Source organism: Perognathus longimembris, chromosome 8 (assembly GCF_023159225.1).
Source record: "Perognathus longimembris pacificus isolate PPM17 chromosome 8, ASM2315922v1, whole genome shotgun sequence".
NCBI lineage: Eukaryota > Metazoa > Chordata > Mammalia > Rodentia > Heteromyidae > Perognathus > Perognathus longimembris.
In genome coordinates this window covers 28,077,350-28,099,823 of record NC_063168.1, presented here as the reverse complement: position 1 = coordinate 28,099,823, position 22,474 = coordinate 28,077,350, and the positions used below count along the sequence as shown (strand labels likewise).

The 22,474-nt window shown below is 46.5% G+C and overlaps 1 protein-coding gene and 1 long non-coding RNA gene across 6 annotated transcripts in view; one reads left to right on the top strand and one right to left on the bottom strand.

Annotated features, from left to right (window-relative positions):
• Positions 1–1,979: 1,979 nt before the first annotated feature.
• Positions 1,980–22,474, bottom strand: part of Tet3 (tet methylcytosine dioxygenase 3) — a 111,236-nt gene continuing 90,741 nt past the window's right edge. For 4 of the 5 annotated variants that reach the window (XM_048352763.1, XM_048352764.1, XM_048352765.1 and 1 more), the window contains 7 exons: positions 21,712–21,805; positions 16,387–16,595; positions 15,134–15,284; positions 12,719–12,808; positions 11,206–11,343; positions 7,308–7,644; positions 1,980–6,415 (listed from right to left, as the gene is read on the bottom strand). In XM_048352763.1, coding sequence (XP_048208720.1) covers positions 4,635–6,415; positions 7,308–7,644; positions 11,206–11,343; positions 12,719–12,808; positions 15,134–15,284; positions 16,387–16,595; positions 21,712–21,805 — 2,800 coding nt within the window. In that variant the 3' untranslated portion in view covers positions 1,980–4,634. The remainder of the gene's footprint in view (positions 6,416–7,307; positions 7,645–11,205; positions 11,344–12,718; positions 12,809–15,133; positions 15,285–16,386; positions 16,596–21,711; positions 21,806–22,474) is intronic. The other variant, XR_007211877.1, reaches the window with a different exon arrangement.
• LOC125356357 lies at positions 18,400–19,700 on the top strand. The gene is made up of 2 exons (XR_007211879.1): positions 18,400–19,357; positions 19,590–19,700. It is a non-coding gene; the product is annotated as an uncharacterized LOC125356357 (long non-coding RNA).

Below are 22,474 nucleotides of genomic sequence, written 5' to 3'. Positions count from 1 at the left end.
GCATTTTGCCATTGTAACTGTTGAAGAATGAAAACCAAAATGACCTCAGGTTTGTCAAGGTCAAGTATGCCATCAAATGGATAACCTGCAGGTATCAGATGCTCAGAGAACCTACTGAAGTTGTCACAATGTCCTGTTTTTGAGGTATTTAAAAAAAATTGTGACAGTGGATTATGCAAAAGTGGAGCTTCCTGTTGTGTTCTTAAAACACCCAACTTCTGTGGACCCAAGGAGAAATTTAGCACCAACTAAAAAAGCAGCCTCAGTGGCACCAAAGGACAAAGGCGCTATACCTCCAGTCTGAATTCAAGGAGCTGCCAAAGAACAGGCGAAGCTGTGCTGGCCAAAGGCTATGGCGCAAGCCCCTTGTCTGCCACCGTCCCAGTGCCTGATGAGGAAGGAGTTCTCTCTGGACCCTCAGGGTCCCCACTCGGGGCTCCAAGATCATCTGCTTAGCACCCTGGGCCACAGGAGGATGCCCACCAAGCTAGAAGAGGCAGGAGTACCTGAATCCCCTTCTTCTAAGGCATCCCCCCAGGCCCTCTCTCATGTGGCCCCTAAAGGCGGGTACATCACAGCGCCTGCTCCTCACTGCCCCCTGATGGAGTGACTTGCTTTCTTGCCTTTCTTTGGCCACCAAGGTAAGAACAACAAACCAAAACAATAAACCAAACCAAAGCAAAAACCTCTTCAGAGCAGATTATAGCATGGTAAACAGAGGTCTAAGAAGACAGCACCAAAAGAGGAGGGGGGAGGGAAATAAAAAGCGGAGAGAGACTGGAGCCCACCTTATTTTTGGTTGGTTGTGGTTTCAGAACATTGATAGCACCTCAGCGAGACAGGATCAGGGACAGTCACATTAAAACACCATAGCACCATTTTATTTAGACTATTTCAATTCATAAAAATGCTTCCTAGTCCATAAAACACATTTCAGTAACAAAAGGAAAGATACTGGTTGAGGCACGTCAGGGATATCTGTTTCCCACCACCTTTTCCTTGGTGTGAGATCTTGAAGAATTAAACTTCAAGAACAAAGTCTGGCTGGATTTCTTTCATTGACATTGGATTGCAACCATCCTCGTGCATCTATTGCTGTCTGATACAAAGCAACGGAACTCTTGCTACTTCCTTCCTTGCTTCTGCACTTAAAAAAAAAAAAACAATCTCTTGCTCTGCAAACTACTGATTCCAGGAGGCAGATGGGAGGGCCAGAGGGGCCGGGAGAATCGCTTTCCATGCACACCACTGTCATCTCAGTTAGAAGGCAAAGTAGCACCCAGGAGATTGGGTGTGGGGAACTTAGGCCCTGTTGAGAACCAGACCTGAAAACAATCCTCTTCCCCCGGATCTATGCAACACACCCTTAGTGGAGCTTTCTGATGGTAAGACAGTTTCTTAAGCTAGCACCAGTTATTTTGTGAGAACCTGCTGCAAGGTTTTTACTTTTTAAAAGTCTCTTACATTGAACTTTGCAAGTACTTCCCTGGTGTGCAACAAGCAGGGAAAACAAAAAACAAAAAACAACAAAAAAAGGAAAAAACAAAGCAGACATCTGCACTGCGAGTAGATGGGGTCTGGGATTGGGGCACCTTGGGGGGATGACTAGAAGACTATCGTTTTCTGATGACATAGTACTCTTAAAACTTGGTCATGCTGTTAGGTTCTTTAGTTGCAATGGCTTTCACTTTTCTTCTCATGATAAAAATGTCTGTCAATCACCTTAAGGGCTTAAAAAATGATTAGTGCCAGTAAAAAATAAAAATTTGATTTTTCTTTTTAAGAAGCCTTCAGCAGCAAGGGGAGGGGCTAAAGAGCTGTGCATAGTTACTTCTTCACTATACGTCTAAAGCATGCTCATTTCAATGACTGAGATTTGAGGTAGGTTATACATGTAGTGTGTGAAAGTCGGCATGGGCACTAGCATGGCCACAGCACCCCCGAACTCTGGAACAGTGCTCTCTGGGGGGTGGGGGTGGGGGTGGGGATTGGGAATATCCAACTCAGACTGCCTCTCCCTCGCCTCGTCTGGCCTTGACACAGCCTGTTTCCTGGCTTAGAGCTTGTGAACAAAAGCTGTGTGGCCAGGCGACACACGTCCCATGCTTCTTAGCTTGTATTGGTTTCTTTCATCTAATGGCTTTGCTACCGAAGGGTGACAAGAGAAAGAGTATATGGAACACACGTCAGAGAGACTCACACATGCCGTATCAGAATCACCTGGGCTACACTCAGGACCTTCCAAACCAACAGCCAGCCTGGGGCTTCCACGAGCCATACAGACGGTCACATTCGCCAAATGTTTTGCAAAATAGCATATTTCTTGCTTAAGATCATTTAAAATGAAGTTTTCAAGGCACCCCCGCATCTACCTAAGCAAGGAGTCAAATGAGACCTGCGTAAAAGTACTGATGCGATAAGCAAAATAGCATTTAAAGGACCCAACTTTTCCTCAAAACTAGAAAATCAGCATGCTTCTTAAAGACTCTGCCTCCTTTCGCTTGTCAAATTGAAGGTCAGAGGTTTTCCTATAAATCTGAGTTCTGAATAAATCTAAATCCTGATAAGTTCTTGGGTATTTATTTCAAAAGCAATAATATTTCATTTTTGTCCTGTAAAATAAATGCAACTTTACAGAATATGGTAAAAGTGGAGGATAGACAAAGCACGTTAAATATTTAGCTACTATTTACAATTTCTCCCACAATTACATGTTAAAATGTATTTTTCCCCCAAGTTGCTGTTTAAATCTAGGCAAAAGTGCTTAAAAAAATCTTTCACTATTTACAGTTAAAACCAGACCACATGAATGCTCAGGACATCTTATAGAGGCTCTCCGCCAGGGCCCCCAAAGCTTCTAGTAGCCCCCACGTGGCGGCTCTCAGCTCGGACACAAGGCACCTGGAAGCTCAGGAACTCGCCGTTAGCATTGCCATCTGATTGTTAAACTTGATTCATGAAGACCCACATCTGAATTAAACTGCTTAATAAATACCTGATTTTTCCCCCTCAGGGCTTGGCTGTCACTCACTGGGTGGCCATGTCCCCCTCTGTGTGTCTCACGAAGCTCCCCACTCACCACACATATCCATATGGGTAGCTTGCTATCTTTTCTGTGAATACCACAGGAAAGCAAACACTCCAGGAAGTCTGACTTGCTGTGAATGAATGTTGCTTCTACCAGACAGGCTCAACAACCTCTCTGACAATGTCACAAAAATTAAGCACCACATTCTCATCAAAGGACTAAACAAATGCACCAGAATTTTAGAATGGGTGTGTTACATGGGGTGGAGAGGGGAGGAAAGAGAAGAAAGAAAAATGATCCAGTGGAGAACTGGCACCAATGAAGGAAGAAAAATCATAGCAACCTGTTGAAAATGTTTGATTCTTGCACTTTTAAATTAAGTATAGGCCCCTCCCCACATGAGAACAAGGTGGGGGGGCCAGGGAGGCATGCACCATTGTCCGATGTGGAGATCTAGGAATAAGGACAGATGTGTTAACTGTTGTTACACTGGCTCGCTGAGCTCCCGCAGACTCTTGACCAAAGAGTCAAGAAAGTTCCAGCACAATACTTACAGCACCAGGCTCCCCGCCACAGCACAGCACCAAGCACAGAGCCATGGAGCCTGGCTGGCTCTTCACAGCTTGGGTTCAACTTCTTGTTTTTAAAAATACAGTAGCCCTTTTTCAGTATCAGCATTAACTGTGGGGCGATTTTTAAAAACTGCCACTAAGATCCTTCAGCCCAGTTTTCATTGGCTTATCAGCGTGGTGGAAAGGGCTCCCAGGAGCCTTGGCTCTATCCGGCTCCAGGTGCGTCTAGCGAACCAGAACATCATGTACTTGATAAATAACGGACAGAGAGGATTCAGTGTGGAGACTAGCAAGCTTGAAGCCGTCTACTTCCAATTTGGTTTCTGGGGAGATCTACACCAGCATCTCTGGCCAGACCTCGGGTCTGGCCCACTGCCAACTGGAAGGGGTCCCCGGATGTTTGTGTATAGCTTTTCCCACCCTACAGAGAAGACAGAGGCTGTCCAGAGCAGTCCCTGTGCACAGGAAGGGACGGATGGACCGGAGCGACCCGCTGCCCTTGGCTCGGAGGGGCAGATGGCTGAGAACCCGTTGGCTCCCAGGAGGCTGCACTGCTTGGCCGCAGCACGGCTGGCCACTCCTGTCTAGCCAATACCATTACTATTGTCGCTTTAAAAAAAACCCAATAAATATACATTTTAAATGGAATTTAAAACCACTCCTTTGTGAAAGGACACTATAAACTTTCTTTCCATTATTGTGATATACAAGGATAGAGTTTTAAAAACAAAGGGAAAAACAGCCCCTCAAATAAGGGGAAAAATAAAACATGGAGATATAAATATTAAGATCACAAAAAAAAAAAAATCACCCGACAGCCGTAGTTTCTTCTTCAAAGTGCTGGGGAAGTAGGAAAGGGAGGGGCGGGTCAGTTCTGAGGTTTGGACCATAAATACATATATATGATAGGTATATCCATATATGTAGATATAGAAAGACTTCTGCACCCCCAACCCGCCCCCAGTGTGAGGGCAAAAGCACCACAGAGGCAGCTCGGGCGGGGCCCGACGCTGAGGTACGCTGGCTCCCGGCACCTAGATCCAGCGGCTATAGGGGCCAGTGACCTTTGTGTAGGCATAAGAGGACACGGTGACCGCCGAGTCTGTGGGCATGGCCAGTGCCTGCCGGGTGGGGACAGCCCTCTTCTCCTTGTGCTGGGACTCGGCAGCCATGGCGCCCCCCCACTTGCGCTTCTTCCCGTACAGCTTGGCCTCCTGTTGGCCCAGGCCCAGCCTTGCAGCCTCCTCCTGCCGTGCCCGCGCCCGCTCTGCCAGCTGCTTCATCTTCGCCTCCCAGAGGGCCAGCCCGTGGTTGGGCTGGTTGAGGTTCTTGTGCTGGTAGAAGACCAGCGAGATGCGGGTGGGATGGAAGCGGTTGGGCTTCTTGAGTGGTGTGGTGGCATGCAGCTCCCGCCGGGCACACTCAATGAGGATGGAGCCATGGGCGGGGGCCACGGCCACACCACCGATGTTCTCGTCCAGGAAGTTGTGTTCACTGTCTGACCACAGCTCCTCTTCTTCCTCCTCCACCACTGGGCCGCCCTTCTCCTCCTTCACCACCCCTTTGCTGGGGGGCTCCTCAGCTGTCCCCTCCTCCAGGCTAAAGGGATCCCACAGCTTCTCCTCTGACTTTAGGGCCCCAAATAGCTTCTCACTGGAGCCCAGGGGCATACCGAATGCCTGCCAGGCTTTGTCGAGTTGGCTCGAGCTGGAGGTGGGAATCCTCCCCTCGTCCCCTTTCATGGGGCTCCACAACTTGTCTTGGAGCCCAGGACCTCCTTTCAGGGCAGAGTTGAAATCCACTGCCCCAATTCCCCATGGCTTCTCAGTCAGACCGGGCCCAGCCAAGGCTGAGGAGCTGTTCCCAAACTTGCAGGGGCTCCATGTTTTGCCTCGTAGCCGTCCTCCAGGATGGGGGGCTGACTGCTGCCCCTCCCCTGGGAACAACCCCCACTGGCCATCTGGGAAGTGGGATGGAGTCAGGCAGCTAGCCCCAAAAGAATTAAGCTTGTCAGATCCAATGGCAGGGCTCTCCCCTCGAGAGAACATACCCCAGCTGCCACCGACACTGTTAGTCCTCTTGGGCGACATGCTTGAGCCTCCTGAGTACTGCCCCCACAGGTGATTGGACCCCCCATTCTGAGATGCTTCGGGCAGAGGTGTTTTGCCCATCTTGCCAGAGTCTCTGGGTATGCATTCAGCCTGAGCCAGTGAGTCTACTGGCTCTTGCTTGATGGATCTGTTATAGCAGTTGGAGCTTTGAGCAAAGGGAGAAGGGTCTCTGGATGCTGGGTGGATCTGGGGAGCCTTGGGAAGTAGATATTCCTTGGGGCCTGGGTAAGCAGGCTGCTGGTGGTGAGGAGCAGGGTGGTGGGTATCTGCGGTAACAGCCTGGCCAGGCAGCTCGGCAAACTCAGCACCACCGTAGGCTGGGCTCAGGCTGTTGTGCAGAGCATGGAGGTCTGGCTTCTTTTCAAAACTGCCATTGCTCCCACCATGTCCCCAGGCACCAGGACCAAGGAACTGGGAGGGAAAGACGGGGTTGCTGGATGGAAAGCCATAGTAGCTGAAGGAGGGAAGAGCGTACTTGGCATGGAAGCCGTTGACAGAGGCCAGGCCGGGCTGGGCGTAATGGGAGTGGTAGGAGTACACACTGCTCATGCTGTAGGGATCTGAGGGCCGGCAGCTGCCCAGCACCGAGTAGCTCTCCACCACCGAGTTGCTGCTGTACTTGAAAGAGCTGAAGTGGTTCTGTGGCTCCACCTTCAGAGAGGGCTTCAGGCTTTGCTGGGACAACCCACCCTTCAGAGACAGGCCTGGAAAAGCAGAAGGCAAGGTGTGAGGCAGAGGGCTGGGGATGCAATCTCCCTCTGTCCTTGAGATAGGCCTTGTCAGGAGAGGCAGGATGGGGAGTGCTGAGGGAGCCCAAACTGAGCCTGCGATCTTCCCTAGGTACCCCTAAGCTCATGCCCCAGTCCTGGGGGTGCCTTGTGCAGTTCATGTGGTGTTTGCAGTATTACCTCTCTTCATTAAACTGTTTTCATGGAAACATTCTCCTTCTCTATATGCTGGTGAGGAGAAATTATGATGGCTGACTACAACCTGGCTGTCCTCCCTGGGCCTGGGGTAATGCTGCATTCCCCAGATGAAGAGGGTGTGTGAGCACACTGGACGGGAATCCAAATGCTCGCTCCCTGAAGATAACCAGTCAGTTTTGTGTTCACTTGCCCATGTGGTTCCATTAGTTGCCTTTTTTCCTTTTCCTTTTGTGGTACTAGGGGGTTTGAACTCAGGGCTTCATGCTTACTAGACACTTTGCCATTTGAACCATGCACCCCAATCCTTTATGCTTTTTTAGATAATGTCTCATATTTTGATCAGGCCCAGCCATGAATTACAGTGCTATTATCTATGGCTCCCAGGCATGAACCACAGTGCCTGGCTTATTGGTTAAGATAGGGTCTCCCTAACATTTTTCTCCAGACTGTTCTGAAACTATGATCTTCTCATTTCGACTTCCCAAGAGTTGGGTGTTTTCAGGAGTGTGCCACCACACCAGGCCCTATCAGGTACCTTTCTGACAATGGCTCAGGGGCCACGGGATTTTCTGCCTGAGGAGCCAGCATGGTGCAGGAAGGAGGGATAGACGAGGTAAGACCCCTGGAAGATCTGACCCATGCCTGTCTTGGTTGTGTTCTCTCTACACACCTGGGTCGGTGGGGACCCCAGCCAGCTCCAGTGCCTCCTGCTTGATCTTCTCAGGGGTGCTCAGTTTCTCCTTCTGAATCTTCTTCTTCTCGGCTGCTGCCTTCCTGGCTTCCAGCTGCCGCTGGCGGCATGACTTGGCAGGCTCTGGCAGGCGCCGGACCTCGCGAGGGAAGGCCGTGAGCACCTGGATGGCCCCACTGCTCACCTTGGCATTCTGGTTCTCCTCACTGCCAAACTCATCCGTGTTGGCCATCTTGTAGAGTGGGAGCACATGGAGCTGCTCATCCTCAGGAATCTGGCCCACGCAGCGATTGTCTTCCTTGGTCAGGGTGCAGACCTGCCCCACACAAGGGGGAGAAATCATGGGGCTGGGGACCATGGTGGGTGGGAGGGGTCTGAGTCCCCAAACATTTGACCTTCTCTTTCTCCACATAGCCCCACTTCTAGCCATTCACCTGGTCCTACCACTTACTTTTGTTTCCTAGAGGTTCTGAAAAGCAACAGTATCAGCAACAAGTTACAGTCTGTGCTGTAGCTTTCATATTATCTCCATGTCCTTAGTGCTGCTGAGGGGGTGTGATGGCTGGCTGAGTCACAATGCTGACCAGAGGTTGGGCTCGGCCAGGAAAGCTGCTCCACCTTGCATCCCAGCATGGCTTCCATTGCATGTCACCTAGCTGTGCATCAGATCTTCTACTCTTGCTCCTTTTGCCATTAAGATAATTTTCCTTTTTATTAAAACAACAACAACAACTATATACTGAGTGCTGTAATCCTAGTTACTCAGGAGGCTGAGATCTAAGGATCATGGCTCAAAGCCAGCCCAGGGCAGGAAAGTCCATGAGACTCTTATCTCCAAGTAACCACCAGAAAACCGGAAGTGGCAGTGTGGCTCAAGTAGTAGAGCACTAGCCTTGAGCTGAAGAGCTCAGGGACAGCACCCAGGCCCAGAGTGCAAGCCCCACAACTGACAATAAATAAATAAAACAAAAAGCTTTATGTTGGCTGTACAAAGTTTAGGCATGCAAAAAGAAAAAAATCTCCATAATCTCACTACCCAGAAATAATAACTGTAGACACTTTATATACCACACACAACTAATTTTTGGTAATATCTTAAGGAAGGATATTATGCATAGTTATTATCAATAACATTTTTCTTAATAAAGTATAGTTTCTTATGCACTAAATATATTTTATATGATTTAAGGGGGCTGGGGATATAGCCTAGTGGCAAGAGTGCCTGCCTCGGATACACGAGGCCCTAGGTTCGATTCCCCAGCACCACATATACAGAAAACAGCCAGAAGCGGCGCTGTGGCTCAAGTGGCAGGGTGCTAGCCTTGAGCGGGAAGAAGCCAGGGACAGTGCTCAGGCCCTGAGTCCAAGGCCCAGGACTGGCCAAAATAAATAAATAAATAAATAAAAAGGAAAGAAGGTACCATTTAAAAAAATATATATATATATATTTTATGTGATTTAAGATCTACATAGTATTGCTTTTTCTATCAATGTATTAATCCCTTATTGTACTTTCTCACTTGTTTCCAATTTTTTTAGGTCTGTGAAGCAGACCTACTACATACTGCCAAACTGCCCTCCATCGTGACTGTTTTCTACTCATCCAATGAAATATGTTTGCAATTTTTTTTTTTTTTTTTTGGTCGGCTATGGGCTTGAACTCAGGGCTCAGGCACTGTCCCTGAAATTTTTTGCTCAAGGCTCGTGTTCTACTACTTTGAGCCACAGCTCCACTTCTGGTTTTCTGGTGGTTAATTGGAAATAAGAGTCTCATGGACTTTCCTGCCCAAGCTGGCTCTGAACAGTGATCCTCAGATCTCAGCCTCCTGAGTAGCTAGGACTACAGGCGTGAGCCACCAGCACCAGCTACAATTCATTTCTTTCAAAAAACACTTTGCTATCATTGCTATTCACTTTCTCAATAGGGTTTGCTTCCCCCTCCCAAAAATTATTCTATTCTCTTATGTTTCTGTTTTTCTTCTTGCAAGTGTTCTAACACTTTGGTGGGCCCCCAGCCCCAATTTTCTATATTCTTGATACTCTAGCATTTGGGGCCTTGATCCTGGAAGAAGGGTTCCCTCTACTCGGAGCTATCCAGTTCTTGGAAATAGAAAGCTGTACACACAGCCATGCCAACTGTGGGCAAAATCTGTATCATTGATACTGAAAGCTTGAATTAAGAAAAGTACACCATAGAACAGTATGCAGATACAATGCGATCTCATTTGTGTAAATTCTTCCCTGGGGTCCTGCCACCCAGCTGTCTGAATAGATGGTCATCAAATGCTAACAGTGGTTATCTATATGATTTTAGGCAAATCTTCTTTTTAAGTATCATTCAAAAGTTGGTACTTTTTTTTTTTTTTTTTTGCCAGTCCTGGGGCTTGGACTCAGGGCCTGAGCACTGTCCCTGGCTTCTTTTTGCTCAAGGCTAGCACTCTGCCACTTGAGCCACAGCGCCACTTCTAGCCATTTTCTGTATATGTGGTGCTGGGGAACTGAACCCAGGGCCTCCTGTATACGAGGCAAGCACTCTTGCCACTAGGCCATATCCCCAGCCCCCAAAAGTTGGTACTTTTAATGACAGTTATTATTTAGCTAAAAGACAGTATTTCTCATTTTGTAAAAAAAAACACATTACATTTATTTCCCTCAACCCAGAAGCTCTGAGATTCAAGCAATCTAATTGTTCACTCTCTCCTATTCCTCAGTGCCTTTTCTTGGCTTTTCTCCTAACCCTGATACCTCTCCTTTCTATGTATTTCAGTTAGATACCCACGCACAGGGTGTAGACAGGAGCCTGATCCATCTAGCTTTTTTTTTTTTTTTTGCCAGTCCTGGCCCTTGGACTCAGGTCCTGAGCACTGTCCCTAGCTTCTTTTTGCTCAAGGCTAGCACTCTGCCACTTGAGCCACAGCGCCACTTCTGGCTGTTTTCTGTATATGTGGTGCTGGGGAATTGAACCCAGGGCCTCATGTATTCGAGGCAAGCATTCTTGCCACTAGGCCATATCCCCAGCCCTCCATCTAGCTTCTTAATCTTGAACATAGAAGAGAGAGTATAAAAATGAAATCCTGGGATGGGAACATCAATCCCCACAGGATTAAGAGCTACAAACAGAATCCAACAGCCACCTTCCCTCTTTCACAGATCCCTGGAAAAGAAGATCCTCCCTACAAATGATCTCATTAAAAAGCTGAGCACAACATTGGCATCCTTCTTTGGAGAGAGTCCCACCATCTCTCCTCTTTCTGTACTCACTTCCTACCTGAGTGTTGTGGACACTATGCTCTTCAAATCCTCCTCTGCATCCCACTTTCACACCTCGCAGGTACACCAAACTGAATCCTTGATTCCCCCCACCCCCACCCCCAAACCTGGTCTTCTCATTATGCTACTGCTTTGTGAATGGCATCTAGACCCTTTGAGTATCAATTTCTCCCTTACTCCATTTCGTTCTCATGGCCTTCAGCACTATTACAGCATTCACCTAATACGCCTAGAAGTTTAGTTCCCTTGATCCTCCAGCATCTAGACAAGGCCTGTGGCCTGTTGATACTTAATAAATGTTTCTTTAATGTTTCAAGGGCTTTTTTTTAGGTTATGGACCAAGTGTCTACTAAGATCTAAAGGTACACCTTACATAACCAGAGACTTCAGGTGATCAAGCAGCTGCATCATCCAGAGTTTACCTAATCCAGCCCTGAACTGTCCATTTATTCCCTGAAGGTTCTCTCCTACTTGATCAGATACCTCTCAGAGAATCTGGTCTCCAAGTCCCTCCCTATTCTAAATCCATTTTCTACAAATCACAGCTGGGTTTCCCTCCCAAGATCACCCTACAGGTGGTGCTGTGAACAGACACAAGTTTCCTTACCACAGTGCACCCATTGTAGAGGTTATGCTGGTCTTTGTGGGCGTGGGCACAGAAGTCCATGCAGGCAGTAACCCCAGAGAAGGGGCGTCCTTCCTTTAGCCCCAAGCGGCAGTCTATCGCTATTTCCTCATTGGTCACCTGTGGGAATGGCCAAGTAGAGTTACTTATAGAACCTGAAGTGAAATGCCCAGATTCTGCACTTAAGGAGTTAGGTATTAAAGGGAGGGAGGCTAAAGATCAAGTTTCCATGAACTTGGAGGTTTTCTGGTTGAAAAGCCCCAGCTTTAAGAGTTACTAAGAGTTACTGCTCACCTCTTGTCTCATCTGGGAGATTCAGGGGTGTGGGAGAAGCTTTGTACTTCATAGTGGAAACCAAAGCAGAGGACAGGGAGGACTACTAAGGAGGAGGCCCTAGAGAAGGGTTTTGAGAGGTAGCGTGGGATGCAGTTAAACCTGGAATTTAAAAAAAAAAAAAAGAAGGCCAGGCACTGGTGGCTCATGCCTAGCTACTCAGGAAGATCTGAGGATTGTGATTCAAAGCCAGCCTGCACAGAAAAATCCATGAGACTCTTTTTTTTTTTTTTTTTTTTGCCAGTCGTGGGCCTTGGACTCAGGGCCTGAGCACTGTCCCTGGCTTCTTTTTGCTGAAGGCTAACACTCTGCTACTTGAGCCACAGTGCCACTTCTGGCCATTTCCTATATATGTGGTGCTGGGGAATCGAACCCAGGGCTTCATGTATACGAGGCACGCACTCTTGCCACTAAGCCATATTCTTAGCCAAGACTCTTATTCTAATTGATCACCAAAAAGTCAGAAGTGGAGCTATGGCTCTAGTGGTAGAGAGCTAGCCTTAAGCTGAAAAAGCTCAGGGACAGGCCTCAGGCTCTGAGTTCCAGCCCAGGACTGAAAAATAGAGGCAGGAGAGGGGTCTTGAGCTGGGAATTAATAATTTACTCCTATAATCTTAACTACTTGGGAGACGAAGGACAGGAGATGGAGGTTCAAGGTTAGTCCAGGCAAGAAAGTTTGCATGACCCCTTCTCAACCCATAGCTGGGCACAGTGGTCCATGCCTGCCATCCCAAGCTGTATGGGAATCTGAGACTAGGAGAACTGTAGTTCCAGGTCAGCTCAGAAAAAGTCCACCAAGAATCTATGGAGGAAAGTTAGTCATGATGGCATATGCCTATGATTCCAGCAATGACAGGACGCCTAAAGTAGTTGGATAGTGGCTCAGGTGCATGCCTAAGACAGGAAGCAAGACTCCATCCTAAAAATATCCCATAAAAAACAGAGCTGAAGACATAGTTCAGTGATACTGTACTAGCCTAACAACCAGAAGGTTCTGAGTTCAATCCCCAGTACTACAAAAAAAAAAGGAGGGAGGTTGTTATTCTGTAAAATAATTATGCCACTCCTTCACTTCTGGGCTATAGCACAAACAAATACACATTTCCACTTTGCAACTTCAGGGAGGCTGGATGGAGATGGCATTCAATCTAGGACCTAGTACCTGGTTCTGATAGGCCTGAGGGGCCAGCTGCTTGTAAAGGGGAGCAACTTCAGTGGCCAGGCCCTGGAAATTCTTCCGGAGTACTTCTTCCTGCGGAGAGAACAGTCACACACATTCAGAGTGGCCCTATCTTGAAAATGCCACATGTTGAAAATGAACTCCATCCATCCCCATCCCAGGTATCACTGGGAAAGTAGGAAGTTAACTGCCATTGGGATTTTACAGTGTTCCCTCTACCATAGCTATTTTAAAGTTGAAGACACTTAGACTTAACAAGAAATTCATTGTCAGAAAGGTCCAGTCATCTTGACTACTGGGCTACTGTTCCTCTGAGCCATAGCCCAGTTCAGCTATGATTCATAAAGCAGGCCTCTGACTGCCCTGCCACAAGTGTGGTATATGGTAGTGTTGTGCCAAGTCGCAAGACCACCACCAAGAAGGCCACCGAGACTCAGACATTCCAAAATGCAAAAGCAAGGCAAGGCTTTATTTAAGCGAGCTGCAACTCGGGCCTCGTCCTACCCACCGACACAGCGGAGGTTAGGAGGAAGCCTCGAGCTGTGATTACACAGGGCTTATAAAGGCAAAGAAAAAGGTTACAGCAATCAGGTGTTCAAGCAAGCAAGATTAGGACACAGGTACAAATCTGATTGGCTCAGGGTTTGATTCTAAAATGGGGTTCACCTGGTAAAATGGGGTTCACGTGGTAAAATGAGGCCTGACTTCAAAGTCTGGCACTTCAGTAGGCAGGAAAAAATAAAAAGAATAACAGGTAAAGATCTTCTTTCCTATGCTAAAGACAAGAAAGCAGAGGAAAACAAGAGCTTTCTGCCATGAATTCTATGGCTGGCCTGGACCAGAGTCTGTCATGAGCCAGGTGCTCTGAGGAGAATCCCAAAGCTTTAGCCACCAGACTGACATACTATTTGTGTTACTCACAAGCCACATGTGGCTACTGAAATGTATATTAATTTTGATTAAGATTAAATTATAAATTCCATCCCTCAGTTTTACTAACACATTTCATATAATCAGTAACTCCGTGTCTTCTGTATGGGACGGGACAGCAGAGAATGTTTCCATTAGAGATGACGTTGCTCTAGACAAAGCAGCAGCACCTCACTACACTTAGCAGAGTTAGGTGGCCTTACAGGGCAGCCAACATGGCTTGCAGAGCCTCCTAGGAGACCTTGAGCACAGGTATTGAGAGTTTAAGAAGACAGTAGGATAAAGAGACAAAGGCAAGTAGACAAGATTAGAAATGAAAATTGAGAGTGATGGCTTAGCTGTCAATATAGAAGAGTGACAGGGATTGGCTACCTCCCTGGCTGATGTCTAGTTACTGCCACCAGTACAGAGGGCTGAAGCCACATATCCAGAGATGAGATTTGTGAGCTCTAGGGAAGCAAAGACCTGGGATAGAATCCTGCCTTCACCTTGACCTACCTATAGGACTTGTGCAAGCTACCTGTTCCTCAGTTAAGTGAAGAATAGTGCTCAGTTCACTGGGAAATCCTAGAATGAACTCAAATACTTGTGAAGTGATCAGCATCAACTGTATCCAGCATATAGTGAGTATACAGGAAATGGTGGCTATCAGAATCTAGCTAATATCTGTGACAAATTAAACCAGTGGCTTTTCATTCCTAGTAATTCTTAGTATTGGCAACCATGATGTTTCTCTAGCCACTGAAGCAACTGCATTTGCTGCTCCATGTGGAAAGTGCACGCTAGTTTATAAAATTCTTTACCAGGCTGAAACCCAGAGGTTTGTGGTTTGAAGCTAGCCCAGGTAGAAAAGTCTGTGAGGCTCCATCTCCAAAATAACTAGCAAAAGTAGGATTGGCAATACAGCTCAAGGGCCAGCCAAGCAGGTTGAGAAAGCAAGTAAGAAGCCCTGAGTTCAAACCCCAGTACCCCAAAAGAAAAAAACATTCTATCAAATTAGACTTAAAGCTCACAAAATAAACATCATTTGTATTGTGTGTGTGTGTGGGGGTGGGGAACAGATCACAGGATACTTCAGAAAGTCCTGCAAAGACTCAAGATGATGATGCATGGACTAAGGGCCCCTCTTTCTGCTGTACCTCCTGTAATCAAAAAGATGTCTTAGAAAAAAATCTGGTCCTTTGACAGGACCACATTCCGATGTGGAATTTGAATATATAAGTCTTCAGAATAGTTACCGTAAAGTAGTTGTTTAAAGTGCATATCTGAGGTAGCAAGTCTGTTTCTCATGCCTCTACACTCCTTGTTTCACAGGAAGATAAAGCCAGTTTAAAAACCAAAGTGAAGCAACTTACATCTTCTGCACATCTGTGGTATACCAATCCTACCTCCCCTTTGATGATTGAGCACTCCACGTGGGAAAGGGTGAGAGGGAGGTCCTTGTGCTTCCAGCACAGCTCCACTCACCTCTTTGGGATTGTCCCCTGCGAGACGGAACTTGCGTGGTGTCTTACTTCGTGCATACTTGCAGCCATTGAAGTACATGCTCCAGGAGCAGCCAAAAGAGAAGGAGGCACCGCAGGTGTTAGGGTCTTTGCCTTGGCAAGCGCAGGTTCGGCTGCAATGAATATCACAGGTTAGGCTTATGGATGTGGTATCTTTTTGCCAGACTCTTCTTCCTCCCTTAAGGGGAGGAGGCCCTGCTGATGCCTGGCATCCCATCCACCAGCCTCTCCTTCCCGACCCCAAACTCTTTCCTCAGATTTCTTTTGAGGTAGAAAGCGAGCTCTCAGCACCCTGCTAGTGCTCAATCCTAAACTGCAGGTCTAACCAGAGTTTTTGTTGGGCAAAGTGTGTGGGTTGAGATAGGGCAAAGAATCTAGAAAAAGCCTGAAGGTTCATTCTTTGCCTTAACTCTAGCATCCTGGCCAGCTCCAGTGTAGTCCCGTCAGCAGGAATAACATGAGACCTAATACTTAAATATGCTTGCTCCTTTAGCTCAGATACTGACAGGTCTTAAAACCAATAGACATGCTAAAATTCAATACTCAACAAAATCCAGAAACCAAATGTCCCTAAATTGGAGAACAGATAAAGAGCAACAAATCCACATAGATGTGGATGAGCTACTGACATATCAACCAAATTCCAGAAACATGCTCAATATAAGAAGTCAGGTCCAGGTGCTATAAAGCAGTATGATCCCAGTTATGTAGCATTCTTGTGAGAGCAAACCTATGGAGGCAGGAAATGAGACTGGTAGCTGGCAAAGGGCTGCTAAAGAGTCCGTGGGGTGATGGAACATCATCTTGACTGTGGTGATGACCGTAAATGTTAAAACTCTCTGAAGTACCTACCTAAAAGGCTTTCGTCTATTGAAAATAAATGTACCTTACTAAAAAAAAAGGTAGGTTTCATAAATATAAAGACCATGTATTTGAGAGACATATATACTTTTTTTGTTAACATCAATTGAGACTCAACAGTGATCTGGATTTAGCACTGAAGCAGAGCTAGAGCCGAATTCAGAATTCATCCTGGGGTCTGTCTGTGGATGAGCAATTAATTGTTCCTTGGCCACGCTCCTAGCTCTGCAGAACACATGGCTTCCAGGGAGTGAGCCAGCCCAGGGCTGTCCAGAATGCCTGACTTGTTGCCTGGGCCAGGGGGAGGACCTCGGTTCTCTGACACTGCCCATCTACAGCCACCCTGCTACGTACTCATCATTGAGGCCACATCTTCGGCTTGTGGGGTTGCCATACTTCCGGAGGGTGTCAGTGAGCTCCTGGTAGAGAGTGTCTCCAAGGCTGCGGGGGATGCCTTCCCAGGCCAGGATGAGGATGACGATCACGGCGTTCTGGCAGTGGTGACCTGCTCGGTGCCGCACCAGGCACAGCAGCTTCTCCTCCAGTGTGTGCCTGCGGATCACCTGCAATGGAGGGTTCAGTTAATGGCAGGAGCCATGTTTCCCTTAGTGTCATCCACCTGTGACTGCCACACAGACTTGGGGTGCCCAGTCTTTTAGGACCATGTCATATGGGTTCCACATCCTGCCAACAGCCATCACGTAGACTAAGGAGACTGACATAATCACATAATCACTGACATAATAACAAGGGCAAAAATGCAGTTTTTTCAAAGAATAAAATAAAAATTAGCATAAACTCAAGATACTGATGACAGGCCATAGACTTGGGAGTAAAATCATGCAAGATAAATTCCTAAGTCAGAAATATATAGTCAGAAATTGTTTTCTTTATGTTTTTATTTTTGCATTACTAGGATTTAAACTTGCACTTGCTAAGTAGCAGGTACTTTCCACTCTTGAGCCATGTCTTTTGTTGCTGGCTAGTTTTGAGATAAGGTCTCCCTTTCTGCTCGGTCATGTGCCTGGGCATGACAATGATCTATTTTAGGTTTCGCAGCATTGCTGGGCTATGCCCACCACTCTAGCTTCTTCTGTTGAGATGGAGTTGCATGGGCTTTTCTGCCAGAGCTGTCCTGGCACTATGATCCTCCTGATCTCAGCCTCCCAAGTAGCTGGAATGTCAAGATTATGTCAAAGAAACTTTTATAGTATCCTAAAGCATTTGCAGCAGGGCACTCTGTAGAACAGTTTGTGGTTCTTCAAAAAACAAAACACAGAAGTAGCATATAATCCAACAACTTTACACCTTGGAATATTGTCAAAGGAACTGGTGTGGAAACTCTATTATATGATTCCACTAACATGAGGTATCTGAATACAGAGAGACAGAAAGTAGATAAGGGCCGTCAGGGACTGAAGAAGAGTGAGACAGGAGTTCCTGTTAATGAGACAGAGCTTCACATAGGGGTGATATAAAAGTTTTGTAAAAAGACCATGTTGATATGTTGATGTTGCACAACAATGGCAGTGTACTTAATGCTACTGACCTGGACACAAAATAGTTGAAATAGTAAATTTTATGTTGTGTATAAGTTACCATAATTTAAAAAAAATGATATACTCACCGGGAACTAGTAGCTCTTGTCTGTAATCTTAGCTATTCAAGAAGCTGAAATTCTGCTTCAAAGCCAGCCTGTGCAGATAAATCCAAGGGACTCTAACCAGCACAAAGCCACAGTAAAGGTGTGGCTCATGTTGTACAGTCCAAGACTGGGACTTGAACTCTGCCCCTGATGTTTTTGCTCATTGGCTAGCAGTACTGAGTCAAACCTCCAACCCCTATGACTGGCTTTTCTTAGTCCATTATGTTGCATGTACCAGAATTTCCTGCAATTCTTTTTTGTGTGTGTGTGCCAGTCATGGGGCTTGAACTCAGGGCCTGGGTGTTTTCCCTAAGTTTTTGTGCTCAAAGTTAGTGCTCTACCACCTGAGCCACAGCTCCACTTCTGCCTTTTTCTGGTGGCTAATTGAAGGTAAGAGTCTCATGGACTTTCCTGCTCATACTACCTTTGAATTGTGATCCTCAGATCTCAGCCTCCTGAGTATAGAATTACAGACCAGGCACCAACCTAGCACCTGGCTCCTATACTTTTTCATTGCTGTTGTTAATTATAAAAGTGATGTACAGAAGGGTTTCCTACAAACTTTTAAAGGATATTTTCCATGCTAAGGTGACAAGACAAGATAGCACTTCCCTTGGGATCATCATTGTAAGAACTGCATTCTGGGAACCAGGAGCGCGCGCGCGTGCGCGCGCACACACACACACACACACACACACACACACACACACACACACATCAAGTCTGATACTGCATTAGAACTCCATGTAGTTGCTTGACTTCATGGAGACTGGAGTGGATATGGGGGTGTCAACTCTATCTGTGGACACTGATTTGGCAATGGTCTTTGGACCACAGTTTTCCAGGTGCTATGGTGAACCCATGATCACAGCTTGGGGCAACCCATTGGCTGGCTACCCTCATGGGCATGTGTTCAGACCACACAGCAAGATACCCAACAAGCCAAAGCTGTGACTGAGGCCATGCCATTCTGTTTTCTCAAAGTGGCAAACATAAATGTCACAGACAAATGATAGCTCTCTCTGGCTACACTGTTACAGGCCATGGGTACACTAAAAAAATGAACACTGCTCCATGCCCACACACCTCTGAAATAAAAGTCTAAGGAAAACAAAGGGCATAACACCACCACACCCAGGTACCGCAACACATTCTGTCCAACAATCACAAACATCTCACCTAGGTTTGGGCAAGAATTTCCTGGCACTGAAATATCAGCAGCATGACCCCAGCAGAGCCTAATCTATCCTCCCAGAGGAGCCTGGCTACCTTCAAATCACAAGTTACCTGATGGGTTCCCATTCTCACATAATTCTTTCAATGGATTTTCTGGATACCTATGATGTACATTGACTTTATCCCATATATCCCAACCACTGCTTTTAACTAAAAGTACTGAGGTACTGGTGGGAGTTGGGGGTGTCTAAGCTACAAAAACACAGACAAGAACCTTGGCTGAAAACACAACTCCAGGACCAGTGAGTGGGCAGTGACCCTACAGGAAGTGATTCTACCCTAGGCAGGGGGATGCTGCCCTACTTACCCATGATCAAAGAGCACTGGATTAAGTGTTGGATGCCAAGGTACCACTAAGAAAATCTACCCTTAACAGCACTTCTGAGTCACTTCACTAGCAGGTCAGACGAGAGGGAGTACCTTCCTCTTTAACTTCCAAAGAAGGTAGAATTCTTTTTTTTTTTTTTTTTTTTTTTTGCCAGTCCTGGGGCTTGGACTCAGGGCCTGAGCACTGTCCCTGGCTTCTTTTTGCTCAAAGCTAGCACTCTGCCACTTAAGCCACAGCACCACTTCTGGCCGTTTTCTGTATATGTGGTACTAGGGAATCGAACCCAGGGCCTCATGTATACGAGGCAGGCACTCTTGCCATTAGGCCATATCCCCAGCCCCAAAGAAGGTAGAATTCTTTATAGGAGCCCTCCTACCAAAATTCAGAGTATCTGGCAGCTGTGTAACAAGCACCTTTCACCCCCAATCCACCACAATGACAGTGGTTAGAAAAAGAAAAGCAAAATCCTCAACACTGTTATTTTCTTACCACTAACAATTTTGTGACCAACCACCTGTGTGTTCTTGCATTTAAAAAAATGTTTTCTTGTTTTGTTATTTATTATCATGGAAAATTTCCCACACTTGCTACATATCCCCTTCTATGTATCATCTATAAAGTTTCTGGGATCTCTATCAGCTGTTCCATCTTTGAATAAACCTCAAGGTCTGTGCTACGTGTGCTCAAACCCTGTAGGACCAATGTACTGAGGATGGCGTTTATCCCTTCTGCAATTCAGCTTCCCGCCCAAGTTAGACAAACTTTCTTTCAGTCCTGAGCAGTCCTGCAAGTATGGTCAGGAATGAACACTATATCATCCACTTCTAGGCTCTGAACACACATAGTCTCTTCTTTAATGCTACCCACATAAACAGCCACCTCTCTCTTTAAGCTGCCAACTTTTCTGAAGCTGGAAATGCCTCTAGTTCTGTCTGTGTCCCAAGGACCTTCAGTTTCTGATCCAAGACTTGAATTTCTAAAAAAACAAATGAAAACTCAGCACTGTCATTCTCTTGCCACAGTTTTGTGACAGATAGGGACAATATTCATCACACCTGTGAGTGCACTAAGTAGCACAGATCCTTTTGTTATAATTCAGCAGTAGAGACTGAAAACTGCTAAAAATAGGCATGTGGCAGTTAAAAAGTTCACACACCTTCTATTTCCACTAAATGCAAAGATGTAGAGACCAGAGGTCTGCTGATGAAAACTGGCATGTGTGCAGATGAGGTCATCCTACCAGTCTCCTTGAAGCTAGCCATGTGTGTCCACCAGCCATTCTGACTTTGTACACACGACCTTTTCTTCACTAGGAATACTTCCATCGCCTCCTAGTTCATTTAATATGGCCCAATGCCCATGGCTGTACATCTCCACTTTCTTGGGAATGCCTATCCTGAACATTAAATCCTGCCACTTCAGTCCCTTATTCTTTTTTTTTTTTTTGGCCAGTCCTGGGGCTTGGACTCAGGGCCTGAGCACTGTCCCTGGCTTCTTTTTGCTCAAGGCTAGCACTCTGCCACTGGAGCCACAGTGCCACTTCTGGCCATTTTCTGTATATGTGGTGCTGGGGAATTGAACCCAGGGCCTCATGTATACGAGGCAAGCACTCTTGCCACTAGGCCATATCCCCAGACCCAGTCCCTTATTCTTGACAGCAACAAAAGTTCCTCTCAAAGTTAAATCTCATCTTTTTATGTCCCCACTACTTTGAGGATCTATAAAGCTGTTTATACAGCTTGGATATGAACCTTCTGGGTTCCTTCAGAGGTGTGTGGGCATGAGTGACTTGGATGCATACCCTCATCGAGTGCCCAGCATATATTAAGCCCATGTATTCCAAGAGACTGGCTTCAGCAGAAGCAGATGCTTAAAGAGCTTCCTAGAGTAAGAAGGGAAAGCCAGGAGAACAAGCCTTTATTTTTTGTAACTGGGTTCTACGTCAGTGATAATTCTCCTTGCTGATATGCTCAGGCTTCCTGGCAAGAAACACTGGCTCACAGACTGGGCAGACTCAAGGCTGGTCACGACACTGTCCAGAGGCTTTGCCACATCCTCAGGCCATTCCACAGTACATTGGCAAAGGCCATTCCACAGTACATTGAGAAGGGAGAGGAGGAGACTCCCCAGGAGGCCCATTTCCTCAGGGTGATGGCAGCATTTCCAGCCATCCCCCCTCCCCCATTTCCTTTCCCTATAGCTCTGAAGCACAGGCCACATGAACTAAAGAATGATTAACACAATTACAAGACAGCTCAGGATACCAGGGCCTGGCATTTAATCAAGATGAAGACAAGCAGGAAAATGACCCCACAAGCACTAGGCATTGGCTCCAGAGTCTCTTCATGGTGAACATGTCTGTTTCCTACAAACACATCCATCCCTTTGCTGGTCTGAAATCTGCTTTGCTATATAAGTTTAGGGGCAAAGACAGACAGGCATATCTTGGCTGTGGGGACTTCATACTCACCCACTTGGCAATGGGGCAGCCACGGGAGCTCTTTCCCTCCTTCCCCGTGTAGATGACCTTCTCGATCCGGATGGCTTTCCCTTTCTCTCCATACCTAGAGAAGGAAACAGATGGTGCCATCAGTATAGTGGAGCCCCAAAGGAAAAGTACCCATGGCAAGATGGCAGGCCCAAGTACATTTCAATTCAAGCTTCCAGTTACTTGGGGAACAACAAAAAATTGAAATGGTTATTTTGTAATCAGAGGCTCTTGAGACAATGGTTTCTAGGCTAGCCTTTGCTTTCATACTCATTTTATGTTCTCATTTATCTGGTCCATCTCCGGTCCCAGGATAGGGGGCAGTTAGGCAGAGTGTCCTTAATTAGTGTTATCAAGAGAAGCATTTGCACCCATCCCTGCTAGCAGAGTTATCTGAGCATTAGCTATTTATAAATTCAATACACAAAAGAAAATAAATGGGGAAACCATTTGCTTAACTATCCCAGCTAATCTATGAACATGACAAGACCTGGGGGAGTGTTCTGGCCACACACAAACACCAATGTCCAGGTTCTCCTAGATAGTACCAGAGTCTGCTATACACACACACACACTTCCCTGGCCCTGTCCTGAGTGCTCAGAGCCTCAGGTTTCTGACATCATCTATGCAATGATAAATGTATGACACAGAGCCCAACTGACTTGCCTAAGGCCGCACAACTACACTTGGACAATGGAAGTTCAAGCATAGCCTGGCAGGTCAGATATGCGTGATTGGAGACCC